The sequence below is a fragment of the Cyprinodon tularosa genome, unplaced genomic scaffold (assembly GCF_016077235.1).
Source record: "Cyprinodon tularosa strain WSP-4 unplaced genomic scaffold, ASM1607723v1 ctg120, whole genome shotgun sequence".
In the NCBI taxonomy this organism is placed as follows: domain Eukaryota; kingdom Metazoa; phylum Chordata; class Actinopteri; order Cyprinodontiformes; family Cyprinodontidae; genus Cyprinodon; species Cyprinodon tularosa.
This window is the reverse complement of record NW_024038004.1, coordinates 1,328,032-1,348,842: the sequence shown is the minus strand read 5'-3', so window position 1 is coordinate 1,348,842 and position 20,811 is coordinate 1,328,032. Positions and strand designations below refer to the sequence as shown.

The following is a 20,811-nucleotide window of genomic DNA, read 5'->3' as shown; positions in this document are numbered from 1 at the left end:
AGCAAATAAAGTTAACTAACCATCTGAGCCAGATCTATCAGAGATGACACAGTTCCACATGTTTTGTTCCAAGTCTGAGTGGGAAATGTTGAGACAATACAGTAATTGTTCTGAGGAAAGACAAAAGAGATGTGTTGCAGAAAGATCTAACTGAAAGCCTTAGTGATGCTGGTGCTGCTCATAGATGGTTTTAAATCTTCACTAGGAGTGCACCAAAGTAAGGAAATATATATATATATATATATATATATATATATATATATATATATATATATATATATATATATATATATATATATATATATATATATATATATATATATATATATATATATATATATATATATATATATATATATATATATATATATATATATATATATATATTTTGTATGTTGTACCCTTTTCATTTATAAATGTCCAATTGCATCATTTCTAAAGGTTAGAAAGTCACAAAATATCATGAGAAATATGAAATAACAAAATAAGGTATGTGCCTTTAACAGGCATACAAAAGGTTGAATTAATTTAACTCCAGTTTTCTAAGATTGATACTGCACTAAAGAAAACTTCTGTAAGGTCTCGCTGTCCAATGCAGACATACGATTCTCCAGTCCATTAGTGCTCCACTTAAGCCCACTGCAAGATAGGTCTTCTGATAAGCATTGATGAAGTTTAGTTCTTTTCCTTATTTGTTCCTTTCAGACGTTTCCCTCATTAGGTGACTTCTACACACTACTCTTCTTTGTGTTTTATTTCCTTTGTTCTCTAGTACGTCTGTCCTTGTGGTTTGTTTCTCTTCACTGATCTGTAAAATTTGCTTTTAAGGTTTTGCTGTTTTTTAGACTTTCTCCAGAGTTTTACCCAAGTCACTGAACCAGGCCTTTTTATATTTTCAGTTATACCAATCAAAAAACAGACTTAAATTTAAGGCAATGCAAGCTGCTAGATTTGACAAAAGACTCCTGGAAATGTGTAAAAACTGTTTTTTTTTTTGTTTTGTTTTTTAGAAAAACTGTGCAAAAGTCCAGTTGCCTGTCATTTAAACCTGGCTTGCGGAAATGTTTTATAATCATCCCTACCACCTTTAATTATTTTGCATCTCTGTTTCATTTCAAAGGCAGAAGAGGACATGATTTTATGGTTAAATACATTCTGGTTGCTTTACTACACATTTCACAGTGTAGGACATGCAGTCTGCAGCTCATACATCAGGTTAATGGCACATGAAGCTCAATGTTACAGACTGTACAAATTTTACACCGATATTGCAGCAATGAGCTGAGTTATAACTCACAATGTTAGTCAGACTTAGCAGGCCGCATGTTTCAAACTACAGTAAAACTGACTGAAGCATGACTTCCACATCATTCATCCCACTGAGCTGCTAGATGCAGAAGTGCATCCCGCGCAGCTTTGAGAATGTTTTATTTAGTTTAAGAACTCTTTTAGCCAGGTAAAACTCTAGAAAGTGGCCTAAAAATGTCCACCTACTGTATATCAGCAGGACCTTTACTTTTTTTAGCATGTTATTTTAAAGCAGCAAACTGCACCAAAATCAGTTTAAATGTAATAAATCCTGAGTGTGACAAATTGTTTTTGGTAAAAAAAAACAAAAAAACAAAACATGTTTTACATGTTCTATGCATATTAAGGGTTTTTGCTATGTACTTTTTTTTTCTCCATCTTGCTTTTGATTGCAAAATGTTCACAATTTTGTTCATTTCAATGGTAGATTTAAAGAATTCTTAAACAATTCCATTGTCAACTTCCTCAATTTAATATTCTTTCTTTCTCTACAGTGACAAACAAGAAGCCGTCTCATGTGTCCCTCACTAAAGTGAAGCAGTTCCAGGGATCGTCTGCCTTTGTCAAAAGGTCACAGTGGAATATTGATCAACTACAGCAAGTTAATGGAATTGACTCCAACAAAGTAGGTTCTTAAAATTCCTCCAAAACCTCAAATGTAATCCACAAACACATTCGGATCTAATTAATATGCAACTTATGATAAGGTTACTGAAGCAAATTCAGGGTATTAATGGACATTTTGAGTGATTTAACTGCATTTTGCTATGTTTTTGATGGTTGTTTTTACTTGTATCCATCCTTATAATGATCTTTAGCCCTCATATTACGACTACTTAATTTTTTGTCAAAGGATTGTCCAGAATTTGACCTGATGTTCGACAATGGTTTGGACCAGTGGGTTGCAAGCTCAGCAGGAGAGAAGTGCACCTTCATCCAAATTCTTCATCACACCTGCCAACGCTACTGCTCAGAACGGAAACCAGAGTTTATCAACTGTCAGTCGAAACTCCTCGGTGGTAAGAATTGTCCTGAGCAAAATTTAAAGATTAAGCTAAATACTAAAAACTTAATATTCTGATAGCAGAAAAACTACAGTGACAAATCCACTGTGCTGTAAGCCCAGCTTGAATCCCATCATCTACACTATGATGACAACCAGCACCTGGTGTGTATGGAAATGTATGCTTATTCCTTGTACAGAGCATCTGCTGTGTGCTCTGTTAAAGGGTGTCAAAAAAGGAAGTTGAAGAATGATATTAGCATTGATTTAAAGTGCTTTCAATGATAAACTGGTTTTACAGCACAAAGAAATCACAAAAATTTAAATTTTTTTATATTTTCCCTAATATATACACATATATTTTTCATACTTCATTTTTAATACTTTGTAATGCAACATCCATCCTAATTATACGAAACAAGACTGGTTTAATTTTACTACTTCTTGCCTTCTCATAAAGATGCTGGATTAAAGAAATTGCAGGAATTGTTTAAAAAAACTAAAGCCTCCCCTGTGTATACTGTAGAGTAGTTAAGTAAAGATTCAGACCTCAAGGAAATTTATCATATGTGGATCTCACGTTTTTCACTGATGTGAAATCTGTTGCTCTTAATGTTGATGGTTGTTCTGAATATCATCATGGGTGGTTTTATCTTTTAATCTCGATTTACATCTTACAGTAGAACTTTGGTCGGCTTGCTTTATTATTCATGAAATCGTTTGTGAACAAAAGTCCTACACCTCTCCACCACTCTACAAATACAGGGGTCAGAGGTTTGATGTGTGTCTTTATGATTCTCCTGTTGCGAAATTATTTAACATTAACAGCAGCATAGCGAGATGCTGATGCTCTCATCACTCATCCAGTTCCTGTTTTTAAATTTGTCAGTATGAGTGGGAACTATTCATCTATTCATTGATGATAAAGCTGCCATTTCTTCCCAACCTTCTGCTACATTTCTTTGACCTCCCTCCTACATTCATCACCATGTCCATATTTAACATTGTCAGATGACCTTGGTGTATAGTGTGGTCTCTGCATGTGTAGGTGGGAAGTAGCAGTTTTCAGCAGAGCAACGTTTTTTTACTATTTTAATGAAACGTGAATAAATCTGCTCAACCATTATTGGATTAAAAATATATATTTAATCTTATAACAATATCCAGTAAAATGAATATGCAATTAATTTCTAATTCTCTGCTCTCTCTGGATCTGCTAAGTATATTTGACGGTAAAGATGTCAGTTTATAACTCGTGCAATGCACAAAAATTGAGGGTAATCCAAATCTGCTGCCAGTTCTGTTCTCTCCAGTTTAAGTCTCACACCAGTGCAAAACAAAAACCATGACGCTGCTCAGGTGTGGGACCCTAACTGTGGATGGACTCTTATCTGCATAAAAACATGGGATGGCAGACATTTATAGCCTTTGAAATTCTGTCTTTACTGAGTACAAGTTTGATTATGCAAGTGGAAAAATAATTACAATTGAAGCTGAAACAATTAAATTATTTAAGGTAACAATTGAATTTTTTCTGGCCAATTTCCAATCTTTGATTTTTGGAAAGGTCTTATTTAACAATACAGATTTAGCATTTATGGATATATATATATATATATATATAACATATGTTTTTTTTTTAAACATGGAATGACCCGCTAACAATGGGTATTTGGCTCACTTCCCACTGCCAAAAAAAGCTGGTTCTAACCCCTCGCTGGTAAGCTGCATGATCTCTGTCCCCCAGAAGCTGCATGTCTGGTAACCATCACACTGGGGTAGCGTTGAAGGTGTGTGACCGAAATCGGGAAAGTATACAATGGAGTGCAACATGTAAGGAAGCGAGGGTGTAGCAAATGTGCTTTGTTGTTTCGCTCTTTTGTCCCTCCGAATCCCTCACACCAGAGCTGTGCCATGTTTATTGAATATAAACAGAGTTGATTTGGCTTGTTAGATCAGATTTGGCTGGCGCGCTGTGTTGACATCTGTACATTGCCTTCAATGGTGTCATGTAATTTAGCGGGTCAATCCGGCTCTGGTGTTACTACAGCATTGCTGATCAGAGCTGAGGCGATTTAAACACGGGAAGCTTGCCGAGTCGTTTGACCCGGATAGACTCGCATCAGTGAGCTGTTCCAACTGCCACTAGAAGCCGATTGTTCCCGGGTTTAAACAGGTTTTTTTGACCAGTGGGAAAGGGGTATTTGAGTGGAGTTGAGTAAAGTGGAGAAATTCTGGTATCTTCATAATGGTATATTTGAATTAAATGATAAGCAAAGTAGAATGAATTTGAAAAAAGGATCTAAAATATGTATCAAATACAATGCATTGAAATAAACATCAGACTGTTTACAAAATAATAAGTGTTTAAAAAAGTGCAATTAACGGTAGACTTGTAAACTAAATTGATCTTGTTGGAAGCAACAATAGTTAAAAAGTCTAACATCTACTGGGAGGAAGGATCTTCGAGAAACATCCTTTAATGCACCTAGGGTGCAGCAGTCTTTTACTGAAGGAGCTCTCCAGCAACAACTTCATGAATGGGGTTGGAGAGACTATCCAACACTATAGTTGGATAGCCACCTTAATAGTTATGACAATTATGGCATTGTGTGAGAGAATAGTAACTATTTTAGAACAAAGTATATCTATTGGAGTTGAAAATAATAATCTCTTCAAACATTAGCAAATAGCATGGCTTCCATGAGAATTTTTCCATGTGCTGGTTATTCTATAGGGAAATTAAATGTGTGGTTATTATAATTCGGTTTGAGTTGATGTTGACCCAAAAAAACTGGATAGCTGTCCTATGTGGTGCGCTTTAGTGGTTTCCAACGTTGGCCACTTATTCACTTTAACAATGGACCAATTGGAAAGCTGCCAACTACTCTAAGATCCAAGGTCTTAAATGCAGTTTTGTTTTCTAGTAGTTGTTAAAGTGCTTTTATTTTCACATTATACCTTTTCATATCTTTATAACAGTAACCAGTAACAAAACATCCAATTGGTTTACTCCTAACATAATAAGAATAACAATAATAATAATACCGTAATAATAACAATAATGGTAATAATATCAAACTTATAAAAATTTGATAAACTAATAAAGAGCAAAGTTTTTTATGGCAGATGTTTTCTTTATCACAGAAGGCTTAGATACAGTCGTTTACCACTGCAAGGTCTATTTTAACAGAATGAGGAAAGACTTAGTGCCCCATCGTGGTCATCAGCAAAGACAAGGTAAGAACATAAGGAGAGAAATGTGTACCTACCTTCATCAATTATACTGTCATTAGTATTCTGTGCGGTTGGGTAGGTTGTATCAAATTTCAATTAAAGCTTTCTTAGTGCCATTATGAAGAAAAATTACAATTTCTTTACATTATTTTTTATGTCCGTAAATAATTAGTGAGTGCACCAATGTATTGGATGCTTTTTTGTAATGAGTAATGAAGTAGCATTATTTTATTTTAAAATGTAAAATGTATGGTGATCAAAATGCAAAAAATGTATCATGTTACTTAAACAAAATATTTGCTTTCCCATGTCATAGATTTTCTCTATCAATCTATTCTTTACAAAATGCAAAAGCGAAAAACAGTAGCTTTCCTAGTTAAACAGTCAGTTTGTTATTCTCTTATTTCTCATTTCAGTATTTCATGAGTTTTTCTTATTGAGCCTGAAGGTTTGCAATTAGGAATCATATATGACTTTCATCTTTATTTTCATTTCAAAGTTTTGTTCCTCTCTAATACAAGACTACAATTTTTTTTAAACACTGGAACAACACTGAAGTGTGCTTTTTTTGTTCATTCTAATGTGTCAAAATTCCAGTTATATACAGGCAAATGTAGCTTATTCCCTCTGTGTTCTTCACTGCAATTTTTTTATCTCTTCATTACTTCTCATACAATAAGAAATTTGAACTTTTTAGGTCAAGCTAAAGACAAATCTAGATTTTAATGTAGGTCAAATTTTTTTCCAATGACTATATAAGAAAGAAAAATAAATGACTGAACTTCTTCCCAGAATCTTTGGGTAACTAAGAACAGTCTGATCAAGGAAGATCAGATAATGCAACAATTTTGTCTTGTTGTAGGGGTGATAAGCTTGTTATTGCATAAACGAAATGATTGTTAGGCTCTCCCATAAGACTCCCCCACATATTATATTCTCAAACGATGATATGATCAGCCGCCCTTCTAGAATGAAAGTATTAATCCAACACAGCGTCTGTGGTTCCATGGTTCCATTATGTAGAAATGCTTGTTTTTGGAGTTAACTGCCTAATCTCATAAATCCCCCAGGAAATATGGCTCGGCTATCAGTTTGATGTTTCCATTGAAAACCAGCAGATGCCGTTCTGAGTATCACAGGAGTTCAGCCTCTACTCTGCTTCTTAAGAATCTAGAGCAGAATTGGAAAGAGGAGGTGGTCCAACTTCCTGGTTTTGTTTCTCTTGGTTCAGAGCTTCTGGTCGCTGGAAAAACATTTTTTGTCCAGACTTCTCTATTTTCTAAGGTTGTTTTGTCCGCAAAACGTTTATGATTACAAGATTGTAAAAATGGATGCAACATGAAGGGAGGAATAATGGTTTTCACAACCCGTAAAAAATCCTTTTTACATTCGTTTCTTTAGAGCAACACAGTAGTTGGTAGTATGGGGGAACATTTTGCTTACAATAAAAATAAAAATTAGAATTTAAACCTCTCAAATACTATAGTTGTTTATGTGGATATATGGATGACTAATTATTTCAAACGACAAGATGAGATGTCAACATTTTGTTTAAATTGCAGATACTGCACCACATAGCATACTCGATCCTATTTTCATTTGTAATGCTCCAAATCCCTGCCCTCCTCTGAATCCTTCTCACAGCCTCCCCACCCAGCATTTCTCTAATTACATTCTGCAGTACACTTTAGGGAGCCTGTCCTACACCCTGCCACGGATTTCTGTGAATAGAGCAGGGAAGGCTCAAGAGAAAAGAAAATGGTAGGCAGACAAATAAATGTAGATGTTCTTTTGAGTGTTAGGAGAGGAGTGCGGGGGTTGGACAGAGGGTGAAAGGAGCACGACTCCCTGGGCATCTGTAGAAGAGGAGGAGGAAGGGGATTAAGAAAAATCTGTCTGCAGGTGAAAAGGTCTTCAACCTTCTTTAAATGACTTTAAACCTTACAGAGAAAGTTTACTTTTACAAAAGCGAACAATGGATATTATGTGTCTTCTGTTTTAGTTCACTGTGTGATTAAAAATGTCTATAAGTGCACCCATCTGCAGACTGTGTTGCTAAATGATTTGGTTTAATCAAAGTAAATACTTTTGAAAAACCGCCAGCTGGTCTTGCCGTCTGCTTTTGGGCTGTCATATGATACAGTGCAGTGGCGCAGTCCCAATTATCTGTCACTCAGCCTACCTGTCAGGGGATTTACACTTACTCTATTGGACTTTCATGAGGGAAAGAACAGAATCCAGGTTGTGTGTTTGCAGATGAACATAGTTCTACTAAAACATTAAATGCACATCCCTTTGTAAGCCACTAAGTGTATGTGTAGGTGAACCTGCACAACATGGAGCCGTTAGGTAAACTATATTCCAGCTCCTACTGTTTGGTAGATGAATGGCTCTTCAAATGAAACATCCAGAGGGCTGCTGAAGTTATCTATGTTCTCTGTTCTTTATATCCACTAGTGGGTTTCCAGGGCAGCCCAGGAGGCCAACCCTCCTTTATCATGCTGTAGTTTAGAGAAAGTAATAAATGTTTGGCTTAGAAGTTCTAAATTAAATGAAGAGAATGACAAAACCCTCCTATAAACTATTTAAAATTGTGGAAATAGCACAGGATTGCGTTAGTTTGGTTTTCAGAACACTTATGTTATAGAGAAAAGGTTCTAGCTGTGGTATTATTGGGACCCATCTATCTAGACCTATCTAGTCTTGATTTAATCAAATCAAGAGTTGTGTTGGTAGGAGATGGATAGAATGTTTGGGGCCTCGACCTTTACCTGAATTGTATGATATGGATCTTGATGGAATATAAATCCCAGATGAAACTGTATGAAATCAGTTTGTATTTAATAAAAATAGATTAAAAAAAAAAAGTTAGCTAAAGAGAAACTAAATGTCATACTTTGACTAAACTTTTTCAGAGTCAATGAAGATGATGATGGTTGTGGGCAAGATGGATCTTCTATGTCACTTAAAATTATTTCAAACTATATTTTTTCCTCTAGCCTCCAAGTAACAAACTCCTCATGAAATTATTTAATTTGTCAATTTGACCCATCAAACTGGGCAAGATTAGGCTTCTATGGAGTCACCCAGACTGCTGCAGAGCTGCTTCTCAGAGCAGGTCATGACAATTTCCTTGTGGTTTCCTTTGACTCTGAGGTTAATATGTTTATTGAAATATCGTGTGGCCATTCATTTACCACTAGAGATGGAAGATCCATTTTTTTCCAGTCCACAAATACCTGGGCTGAGCGTATTGGCAGGTATCGGATACCAATCCGAATCAACTGTGGAATGAATGAATCCGTAAAAGGAAAAAAAAAAAAAAAAAAAATCCACTGGACTCGGTTTCCAAGATTTGAAGACGTTTCGCCACCTCTTCAGGAAGCTTTCTCAATTCAAATGTCTGGATCCGCAGTGAGTTTGAGTCCTATATAGACAAGGCTTTGTATTGCTTGGAAACATGCAAATGGAAACCGATGAGTGGGTTGTTTGGCTCCATTGTTAGCCTATAAGAGACAATGCCCCCTTTTAACGACAGACCTTCAGAATCATAGACAGGTTTCAGATATTACAGGCTAACAACTGAACCAAACGACCCACTCATCGGTCACATGTTTCCAAGCAATACAAGTCCTTGTCTATATAAAGACTCAAACTCACTGCAGATCCAGACATTTGAATTGAGAAAGCTTCCTGGAGAGGTGGCGAAATGTCTTCAAATCTTGGAAACCAAGTCCAGTGAATTTTTTTTTACTTTTACGGAATGACTATGACCTGGATGACTGGGAATCTTCATCAGCGTAATGAATGAATCATGTATCTTGAAATTTGAATTGAGGCTTTAGCACAGATATAAATGCAGTTTATATTATTTATTAATGAATAAGCAGCAAAAACAAGAAATGGCAATTCTGCGTAAAGCACAGTGGATGCGATCCTGATATCCATATCAGACACAGATATCTGATCCTGCTAATTAGTCAGCTGCGTCAGATGTAGGAGTTTGCCCTGAAATCGAAGGATTGACAGTTCAAGCCCTAGCTCTGACTTTCAGTGTCGTTGTGTCCTTGGGCAAGACACTTCACCTGCATTGTCTACTGATGGTGGTCAGAGGGCCCAGTGGCACCAGTGTACGTGAATGACTGAATGTAGTGTGAAGGGCTTTGGTCAAGTGTCCCGACTTGAAAAAGCGCTACATAAGTACAGGCCATTTACCAGTCAATATCGAAGCTGATATCCGATCCAGGTTTTTGATCAGTGCATCTCTATTTACCACGCATTCTCGGTGAGCAACTCTATTGTCTATGTCCCTATGTGGTCTAAATATCTCTAATGAATTAAAAGAAAAGGGTTGTCTGGTGGTCAGTAACCCAGATACATGTGGAGACATAATCCTGTGCCTTCTGGGGTTTCTGACATTATAAAACAGACTGAACTTGGCGTCATTATTTGAGATGGTGAGGATGTTCATATAGTGTAGCTTGGAGTAAGCATGCTACTCCTCAGTGATCTATCAGATTAAATCAGTGGAGATGGTTCAGGCATCTGTTAAGGGTCCCTAATGGCTGCCTTCCATTATGAACTTTCTGGGCTAATTAAAGCGAACCCATGCAGACTAGCAGTGGTCAGAGAAATTGTATTTCTCGTCTGACCAAGGAACCTATGGAGAGCTCCAAAATAAGCTAGAGATTGTTACTGTTGGGAAGGGGTGGTGAGGTTTTCCTCCGTGACGTGTTGCTCCTGCACATAAATGGAGGGAATGATACACAGGCTAACAAAGCTTTTGTCTACAAGTAGCAGATGTGTAAATTCAGTCTAATATTACTTTCAAGAAAATTAGCTCTGGAGAAAACTCATTAGCCACCCACCTGCATTGCATCTGCTGGAGACCATTTAGATTTTTAATGACTTTATATTGTTTGCCATCATTACCAGTTTTGGTCAGGGGTTCTGATTGCACCAATTGTGATGTCACATGTTTTATCATGAAATGACGTTTATTTACTAAAATAAAATACCCTTTTTTTCTCCCCTTTGTTTTACCCTCACTTCTTTCCTTTTGTTCCTCTCCTTCTTATGGGCTTTGCTCCCTACCTTATCGACAGGCAACAGTATACTACACTCAGCTGCAGACAGTGTGACAAGTGCTGTACAGAAGGCCAGCCAAGCCCTGAATGAGCGCGGTGAGCGTTTAGGTCGGGCTGAGGAGAGGACTGCAGACATGATGAACAGTGCTGAACAGTTTGCTGTCACTGCACAAAAGGTGAGGCGTATTCAATCATGATGCATATTAAGGCATGAACCCAGTATCGAGGGTTAAAAGGCAATTGAAGCTTCTGGTTCCTTATTTAGCTACGGTGCAAAAAGCAGCTCTCAGATCTCTGCACTTTGAATATAATAATGTTTCTTTTTCCTTCCCCATTTACCATTGAAATCTCACAAAAACGAACAGCATGCTGCTTTCCAAACTTATTTAAAAAAGGTTTATCGCAAAAAAATGTCATCTCTGCTATATACCTGGAAATACTGCACACTTTAAGATTAAACGTAAAATATTTTTTTTCTCAAAAAGTGCAAGAAAGACGAGATGCCATTAACATTCATAATAAACTCCTCCACTGCAGACAGCTTTGAATTATGCACCATAAAAGTGATGCTATGATGATTAAAACAAAATTGGAAAAAGCTAGCTTGACCCTCTTGCTGCTCAAAGGAGATTCCCTGCAGCGATGAGTGACAAAAAGTCCTATAAGCAGAGAGAAAGAAAGAAAGGCTATTGTTCCTATTCCAGAGAAAATGACTATAAACCCCACAGTGAATCACCGTTCCTCATCCCACTTCTTTCAAATTGCTTCAGAGCTTATAAGTTTTGCACTCGTTTAGAAATACACACATGCTGATTTTCCTGGATGCATTATGAACGCTTTGATTCTCATTGCTTTTTATAATTCATATTTGTTGCTAAAGTTGCAGATGCAGAAACAACATATTCAACTTGTTTATACCGATTCTGTAAAGTTTATTTGATTTACTGATGAAAAGATAAATACATATTCAGGCAAGAGAAACAGCCTAGATTCTATAATAAATTTTCTTTGACTAGGTTGGTCTGAAAGCATACCACGGTGGGAAATGCTTTGCAGAGAATAAATGCATGTCAACATAATGAATGGTAATTTCTACAAATTATGTAAGCTTTTTTGAAAATCGTATTTTATCTGAAAGCAACAGATAATTTCAATAAAATTTGTATTTGCATACATGCATATAGTCCAACTTTAACTTTTTTTTTTACAGTCGTCTTTTAACACACCGACTCCTAGCCTTCTTAGCAGTCGCAGCATAAGAAAACCTATCTGCAGTACTGTGAGAAGGTCACCTTGACTTTTTTCCTCCTAGTCCATTTCTGCAGCTTACTTTGTAGCTGCAGACAGGTATAACTGCACTGCTCAGTTTTAATAAAAACTGCTAATGTCTCTGTGATGCTCTGCTGCCCCCATTGGATCAATCTGTAGAGTTCGGTTTCATGCAATTTCACATCGCTAAGCCCTGCACTCCATCTGTTAATGAGTGGACTTTTTTATGCTACCCCACTTTGTGCCTTTGCATTTGGTCACCCCAATCACCTGCCTAATGAGACCTCCCTAAAGCCAATTAAGACTGCTATTCATAAGACAGATGAAGTTCAAGGGTGACTGCTTTACCTTGCAGCTCTATTTTTTATGAAATAGCTTAAAGGATGCAGGATGCTCCCTCATCCTATGATTCACTGTGTGTTTTATTGAGCAGCCTGGTATTTTATGGATTTCATACTTTATTACCTTCTTTTGCAATTTTCTCACAGTTGTATTCTTTAACCCCCCAATTTTCCTACAGCTTGCCATGAAGCACAAATGTTAAGACCACTGCCAAAACCAGCTGGACTGGAGGTGTGAACACAGACCAGTTGGCGCACAGAAGAGGGATTCCAGCGTTGATTCTTTTTACATTTTTTAACATAATTAATAATTGTTAACAATGTTAACATTTTACTCTTTTTTGTTATCATACTGTGGTGCAGCACATTCCAAATAATAGTGATGCATCACGTACAGGGACTCGCAAAAGTATTCGCACCCCTATAACAGGGTTTACCTTTTCATATCATGTCATGTTAGAATAGAAAAAAAAATAACTTCTGTGTAATTTATTGAGATTTTATGATGAACCAACACCAAGTTGTACATAACTATGATCTAGAGGATGAGTTGTGATGTTTTAAGGATACAAATCTGAGCATTTTTGGTTTCATCTGCAGCTTTAAAAAAATGAAAGTGAGATAAAATGCATGTCTGTTTGGATTTTTCCAAATTTTGAGGGATTCTAATTTCAGTTTAGATTTAGACCATAACTGGATTGAATTTTTGCATTTTGAAGGAAATGATTTTACTGTTGCTCTGCTTTTATGTTTAGTTTCGTTATCCTTGTAAAAGTTGAACCCCTCACCTCTGTGAAATCTGTTGCAGCTCCTATTAAGTCCTCCTTCCTGGTCGCCCTGTATTGTGCTCAGTTTATTGCCCTAGAGCATGATTGTGCCTCTACATTTAATAATGTATGGGGTGTTCATGATGCTTTAGTATGGCAGCGTCCAATCCTCACCACACACAGTTTTTCCACTTGTCATCCTATTGAAGCCCCTTTTTCTACGTTTGTTCGGCTTTCCTCTCGTCACCCTTCCATAACGGCCAGATTTATGGACTGGCTGATTAGTGTTGTCTTGTCAGTGGATTTGCATTAAACAATACTTCACAACATATTCAAAGCATTGAATATCATTTAAAAACACTAACCCTGTGTTACAACTGTGTATCTGTCCAGTCTGTTGTGTTTGTCAGTCTTCACATTGGTGTTTTTTCACCAATGTTTTGTTTCTGGAGGCCTTAATAGAGAAGCTAATGTAAGATAATACATAAACTAATTAGGTGATTTCTTAAAACCATTGATTGCATAAAGATTTGTATAGGGGTGTAAAAGTAAAGTAGGGTGAAAAAATGTTTACCTCTTAAAGATTTATAATTTGTAAAAATTAATTTGCATACTTGTAGCCTTTTCCACCTACTTCAGCTATTTACTGCTTTGTGTTGGTTCCAAGACAAAAATATAAATGTTGTATTATTGACATGAAATATTGAGTTTTAAGGGGTATGGACTCTTACAAAGCCCTAAAGTTTGGGAGAGAGAGAAAGACAATTTTCAGGAGAATGTTTAATGCTTCCATTTGCCAAATAAAAGTGACTAAAATTACTTTATTTAAAGGAAACCCTCGGTGTTGGTTATTAGGTTTATTTATGCACACAGCTGAGTTTTAAAGGCTGATTTATGAGTCAGTGGCTTTGCACAGCTTTCTCCTTTAAAATTATGACTTTATTTGCTCAAATTGAAATATTTTGCACCTACATTCCTAAAGCAGAATCTTCCTCGAACGTTTTGAGACGATGTGGTTTATTTAGCAAACCTGTCCCTAGGTATCAATTTTCAGTGTTTCTCTTTAGTTTTTGACTCCAGTCTTTCCTTTTGTCCATAACTTTCAGCAAGTACCAACAGTATTGGTTATGTTTCTTTTTAATGAAACATCAACAACTTTAGACTGATGGTAGAGTAGAAACATAGTTATAGATCTCTATCTCATTAGAAGCAGTACAAACTACAACACACATGTTTTAGAAGTATTAACATTTTTGTTTTTAGGGATGGGAATTACACAATGTATTATGTTACAAATGGGCTGTATGTTAAGCCAGCCTCTACTAATATTTCAATGTCTGTGGACCTAATTTTTTTTGTCCCTTTATGGGATATTTAACAATTAATCCTGACTGGTGAATACTTTAATGTGCACTAGGTAGTTCCTTTGATTTTTCTTATTTAATCTTTGAATTCTCTTGAGGTAATTGCTGATTTCTGATAAATATCCTCAACAGCAGCCATGTGTGATATATTTTTTGCTTTTTTTTGTGCATTCCCACACTAGCTTTCATGTAGGGTCACAGTTAGGATGCACCTTTTTCATTACATGTTTCGCATTGTCTAAGCCTTGATGTTACAAAGCACTGATGTAATGATCCTGCAGAGCACTGCTGAGCTCATAATGAAGCGTTCCAATTGCATCACTTCGATGTTTAGCTTTTTAATAAAGGGACGATTTATTTCTCAACAGTTAAGTTTCTTGCTTACCACAAATGTAATCTGTTTTTTTTTGTTTTTTTGGTACGTTGGTATATTTTGCTTTAACTTGCAGAACTGTTCTCTCTTAAAACAATGTGTATACACCTTTAGTGCTCAAGGTTTTATGTTGCTTTCTCCATTCAATGTGCTCAGTTTCACTCTAAGTGTGAAAACTCTTTCTTTTTCCACTGTTTTCAGCTCTAACTGTGCAGTTGTAATGTGAAATAAATTACACAGTTACAGTAAAATTGTCTTTCATTGGTGATTCTTCTGGTGTGTGATCTGTTTGTTGCACCCTTAAAGATGTATACTTGGTGATATGTTACATTTTTTATTTGCTGATATTATTCTTCTATATTTTATATACACATTTATTCAATACCAAATATATTTGGAGCGTGACATAACATCACAGTAGTGCTTGGTGGCAACTAACTGCACGCTTTGCTTTTGTAGAGGGAATACTGCTCTCATGTGGTGGAGATGGAAAAATAGTTAGATCCAAAAAAAACAATCACACAAAATAAAATGATTTTATTAGGTTTTATTATGATTTAAAAATTCCAAATTACATACTTATGTTGTAGATATCTTTACCATCATAGTCATTGGTACATTTTGGAACATAATTTCTTCCTCTACAGGAGTTAAACGTATTTCAAGTTACCTTTAGAATCACAGACTTCCTACACACTCTAAATAAATAATTATTAGGTTGATTTTTGTCTCTAAATTGCACTTAGGTGTGATTTGGATTTATTGTTGTTTTTCCTTTGTTGCCCTGTGAAAGACTGGTAACCAATCCAAATTCACCCTGTTTCTCCCAGGGACTGGTGGAGATGGGCACCAAGTAGAGAGGGATGGATGTATGATTGTCTTAAACATATGAATTTCAGGAGCCTGTTGAGTTAAAATTACTTAGCCTAACCTACCCATTTAATAAGCTTCATAAGCAATCATATTGGTACTGTAAATCTGTTACCATGGTGACATATTTTGGGGGTAAGGAACAAGATTAAGTTAAAGCTAAAAGGTGGATCCTGAGTCTGGATTTGCATTCATTGCATCTGATGTAGAGTCTACATGGTTTATTATCTTACTTTAAATTAAAATAAAATATATTTTATTGTCCCTTAAGGGGAATTTGGTGAAAGCATAAGAGCAGTGACCGCAAAGTAAAGGCACACCAGAAATTATAGAGACAAATGTACAATGCAAATCATACAGGACAATAAAAATACTTCTGACCAATTGTAATGCTTTAAGGCAGTGGTACTTTCCAGGCATCTAAAAACAAGATATACATAATTACAGTAATATAGTACAAGATTATGTCAAACCTGCTACCTCTGGAAAGTAATTTAGTGTTATTAAGGAGACATAAGGAAGTTGGATGGATTAGAGGGTAATTATTGTTTAAAACGGTTGATTTAGCTAAGAGAACCACTCTATTGCAACCTCACAGAAGGTATAACTATTGCTTGAAGATACAAACAAATTCATCATTACTTTGCAATTTACCAGGGATCTTATGAGTTTGATAGTATTGTTTTTTAATTAACGGCCGATACATTTAACATTTCTGATGTATTGCCGTAAATGCACAAATCTGGATTTATAGAACAGATCTGGATGTATAGAATCTTGCAAAGCTATGGTTTTCATTTAACACAAAGCACCCAATAAACAGAGTCTTTGACATAAAAGACAATTTAAGATGTTAGTTTAATGTTAGTTTAGAACATTTCTATTTAAAAAAAATCCTGTCTTAAAATCTTTGGGTTTTTTTTCTTTATATATGTGTTAGTTAACCTTCATAAAATATGTTGCTGATAAGAATCCATTAAATTCTTAGCTTGTTTTTGTCCTCCATGCTTTTTCTTTCTCAAAATATTTTTTCACCACTAGGGGGTGCAGTACTCCTTAAAAAGACCTCAGCTATGCCCTGTTACTGTGTCCAATTGATTATAGATTCCTACTCTGATTGAGTTCAGTTTGTGTATTGATACTTCTGTTAGATCGAATGTGCAAATTAAAAACTATTGGTAATTGCTGCAGTTCGTGACAGCATAATAAAGTAGCCAGGGATGCCATCAAACAGTCCACAGGAAGTTGAATTGCAAAAAATATGTCAGACAGTGGATTTGACTATGTATTAATACTAATGTACTGATATGACAGATTTAAGAAATCCTGAAATATTATATATAATATAGGCTTTGAAATGGCTGTTTTTCAAAGATTTGTACTGATCTAATCAATGGTTCAAATAACTCTACCTTTGGACATCAATGAAAGAAAGCCATTTGAATCATCTGACGGGGCGCTCAGGGAGTCTGAGGGAACCTCTTAGGCTCTTAGACGGTATTATTTTTACAGGCATGGAGACAAATGTGGTTGATATATTTTATACATACCAGCACTTCAATTAAGCAGCATTTCAAAGTTACTTTCAAAAAGTTAATTCTAAAAGCAGACAGTTTCCATTTTTATTCCACACAAATTTGTATATCTCATTTCTTTTTTTATTCTGATTATTCTTTCCAGCTGAAAAAAATTAAATATTGAAATTTAGCTTCACAGAAAATAAATTTGCATAGGACATATGAAGGCAGGCTAAACATGGAAATCTGTTTTTTTCTCCCACACAATTTTCCACAGATATGTTTTGATTCGTTCATATAAACAGCCGGCTTCAAATCCATTCAACTTTCTTTGCATACCCTCCTTTGTGTTGGTGTTAGTGATGACTTGCTGGTGAGTTCTGGGGTCAGCAGTCTTCCTATTAATGTATAGGGCACAACAAAAATTAGTGTTAATACAGAGAGGGAAGTCTGGGAGTCTATAGTGAGATTGCTGCCCCTGCGACCCAGTCCCAGATGAAGCGGGAGATGAGTATTAGAATGTTATGTGTTGCAGAAAAATAAAAATACCACAGTGCTTCACCCTGAATCCACCATCTCAATGTAGCACGGCGGTGGCTTGGTTATGCTGTGGATATGTTTTCCTGATGAGCAGAGGGGGAATGTGGATCAGAACATGTTAATGTCCATTCACCCTATAAAGTACTATTAAAAACACAAACATTAGTGGGTGTAATGGGACGAAACATAAAAAGTTGAAAAGGTTAGAAATACTGTAGTTCTAGTTACATACAAAGATACTACTGCTACAGTGGGGCAAAAAAGTATTTAGTCAGCCACCAATAGTGCAAGTTCTCCCACTTAAAAAGATGAGAGAGGCCGGTAATTTTCATCATAGATATACCTCAACTATGAGAAAAAAAAATCCAGAAGATCACATTGTCTGATTTTTAAATAATTTATTTGCAAAATATGGTGGAAAATAAGTATTTGGTCAATAACAAACAAGCAAGATTTCTGGCTCTCACAGACCTGTAACTTCTTCTGTAAGAGGCTCCTCTGTCCTACACTCGTTACCTTCATTAATAGCACCTGTTTGAACCCATTATCAGTATAAATGACACCTGTCCACAACCTCAAACAGTCACACTCTAAACTCCACCATGGCCAAAACTAGAGAGCTGTCAAAGGACACCCGAAACAAAATTATAGACCTGCACCAGGCTGGGAAGTCTGAATCTGCAATAGGTAAACAGCTTGGTGTGAAGAAATCAACTGTGGGATCAATTATTAGAAAATGGAAAACATACAAGACCACTGATAATATTCCTCGATCTGGGGCTCCACGCAAGATCTCACCCCGTGGGGTCAAAATGATCACAAGAACGGTGAGTAAAAATCCCAGAACCACACGGGGGGACCTAGTGAATGACCTGCAGAGAGCTGGGACCAAAGTAACAAAGGCTACCATCAGTAACACACTACGCCGCCAGGGACTCAAATCCTGCAGATCCAGACGTGTCCCCCTGCTTAAGCCAGTACATGTCAAGGCCCATCTCAAGTTTGCTAGAGAGTATTTGGATGATCCAGACGATGACTGGGAGAATATCATATGGTCAGATGAAACCAAAATAGAACTTTTTGGTAAAAACTCTCCTCCAAACTCGTCGTGTTTGGAGGAGAGAGAATGCTGAGTTGCATCCAAAGAACACCATACCTACAGTGAAGCATAGGGGTGGAAACATCATGCTTTGGGGCTGTTTTTCTGCTAAGGGACCAGGACGACTGATCCTTGTGAAGGAAAGAATGAATGGGGCCATGTATCGTCAAATTTTGAGTGAAAACCTCCTTCCATCAGCAAGGGCATTGAAGATGAAACGTGGCTGGGTCTTTCAGCATGACAATGATCCCAAACACACCGCCCGGGTAACAAAGGAGTGGCTTCGTAAGAAGCATTTCAAGGTCCTGGAGTGGCCTAGCCAGTCTCCAGATCTCAACCCCATAGAAAATCTTTGGAGGGAGTTGAAAGTCTGTGTTGCCCAGCGACAGCCCCAGAACATCACTGCTCTAGAGGAGATTTGCATCGAGGAATGGGCTAAAATATCAGCAACAGTGTGTGAAAACCTTGTGAAGACTTACAGAAAACGTTTGATCTCTGTCATTGCCAAGAAAGGGTATATAACAAAGTATTGAGATGAACTTTTGTTATTGACCAAATACTTATTTTCCACCATATTTTGCAAATAAATTCTTTAAAAATCAGACAATGTGATTTTCTGGATTTTTTTTTTCTCATTTTGTCTCTCATAGTTGAGGTATATCTATGATGAAAATTACCGGCCTCTCTCATCTTTTTAAGTGGGAGAACTTGCACTATTGGTGGCTGACTAAATACTTTTTTGCCCCACTGTATCAGTAGTACACAGTAGCACCTAACTTCTTTCTTGAGGGATTGTTGCATAAACTGGAAACCTGGGTGAGTCAAATGTCACCTTCAAAGACACATTGGCATTCCTGTCAGACCAGGAAGCGTGAGACTCAGCAGAATTTTATCGGTTGCCTTACCAAGAACCCAGCCAGCCAGCCAGCCATCCCGAGGGCAGCTCATTTTTAATCTGCTATCATCCCCAAAGGCTCAGCGGAAGTAATTACAGGTTACACCCAAAGGTTAGAAGTACAAATGCACTGAACTGCACCTCCAGGTTTCATTATCACATACACATCTTTGCTGTGATTTTTCAATTTATCAGGACTTGATTTACCTCGAAGCAACTCTTTAATACCTTTAACAGAAAATTTTCACCCTCATTCTAGGACCTGGGATAGAGGGAGACAATTGTGTCAAACCACCTGGACCAAACGAATATGCTTAAAACCTAAGTTATGAAAACGCCTCCAAATTTTATATTTAACTGAAGTTAATTTGGCATATTTTAAAATATAGTTGATTAAAATGATTAAACAAATTAGAAGGTGAACCAAAGGAATATTCTTTAAACTCAAATTATGGAAAGGGCTCTAAATTTTATATTCAATTTGAATAAATCCAGCATTTTTTTTTATTCAAATCATCTGCATTTTGTTTTTTTTTTTACATGTGATGTTTTCATTCATAAAGGGGGAAAATAAACCAACCAAACCTGTAAATGCTCCTATTGTTAAATCCATAAATAAATGAGACTAAAGCAGATTTTGGGATGCCACTAAACAACAGCGAGAGCTATTAGCCACAAATAGAGAAAAATGGAACAGTGTCAAATCTTCACATGAGAGGCTGGCAGGGATGGAGGATTTTTCCTGCTCTCAGCCTTGGAATGTGATGCCTCAGTCTTGGACTTTGTCTTGCATTATTGGGGCTCAAATAGAGTTTTAGGTTGGTTCAAGGCACAGTAGCTTTTTAAAAACTAGAACGTTCAACTTCCTTTGATCTTCGCCTCAAGTGTATGTTATAAAAAAACGAACAAATCAACTTAATCTTAGATTAAAGAAAGCAACAGAAGATGTCCTGCAATATTGGTGGTTATCTTAGCAAATGGATTTTTACTACAATAAATCTAAATGAAGCCAATTTATCTTAGTTTCACAGAAAAAGCATTTTAAAAATTAGTAATCAGTAGTTCAGTAGTTTATATGGTGAACATTCTATCACTCTAAGTGTTATATAATACTATGTTAACTGAAGAATTTAGTTCAGAG

The 20,811-nt window shown here is 36.4% G+C and overlaps 1 protein-coding gene across 2 annotated transcripts in view; it reads left to right on the top strand.

Moving 5' to 3' along the window:
• Positions 1-15,000, top strand: part of stxbp6 (syntaxin binding protein 6 (amisyn)) — a 57,960-nt gene extending 42,960 nt beyond the window's left edge. Inside the window, exons 3-7 of one of the 2 annotated variants that reach the window (XM_038272834.1) lie at positions 1,803-1,933; positions 2,162-2,327; positions 5,459-5,551; positions 10,654-10,811; positions 12,425-15,000. In XM_038272834.1, the coding sequence (XP_038128762.1) occupies positions 1,803-1,933; positions 2,162-2,327; positions 5,459-5,551; positions 10,654-10,811; positions 12,425-12,448 (572 nt within the window). In that variant the 3' untranslated portion in view covers positions 12,449-15,000. The remainder of the gene's footprint in view (positions 1-1,802; positions 1,934-2,161; positions 2,328-5,458; positions 5,552-10,653; positions 10,812-12,424) is intronic. The other variant, XM_038272843.1, reaches the window with a different exon arrangement.
• Positions 15,001-20,811: the final 5,811 nt, after the last annotated feature.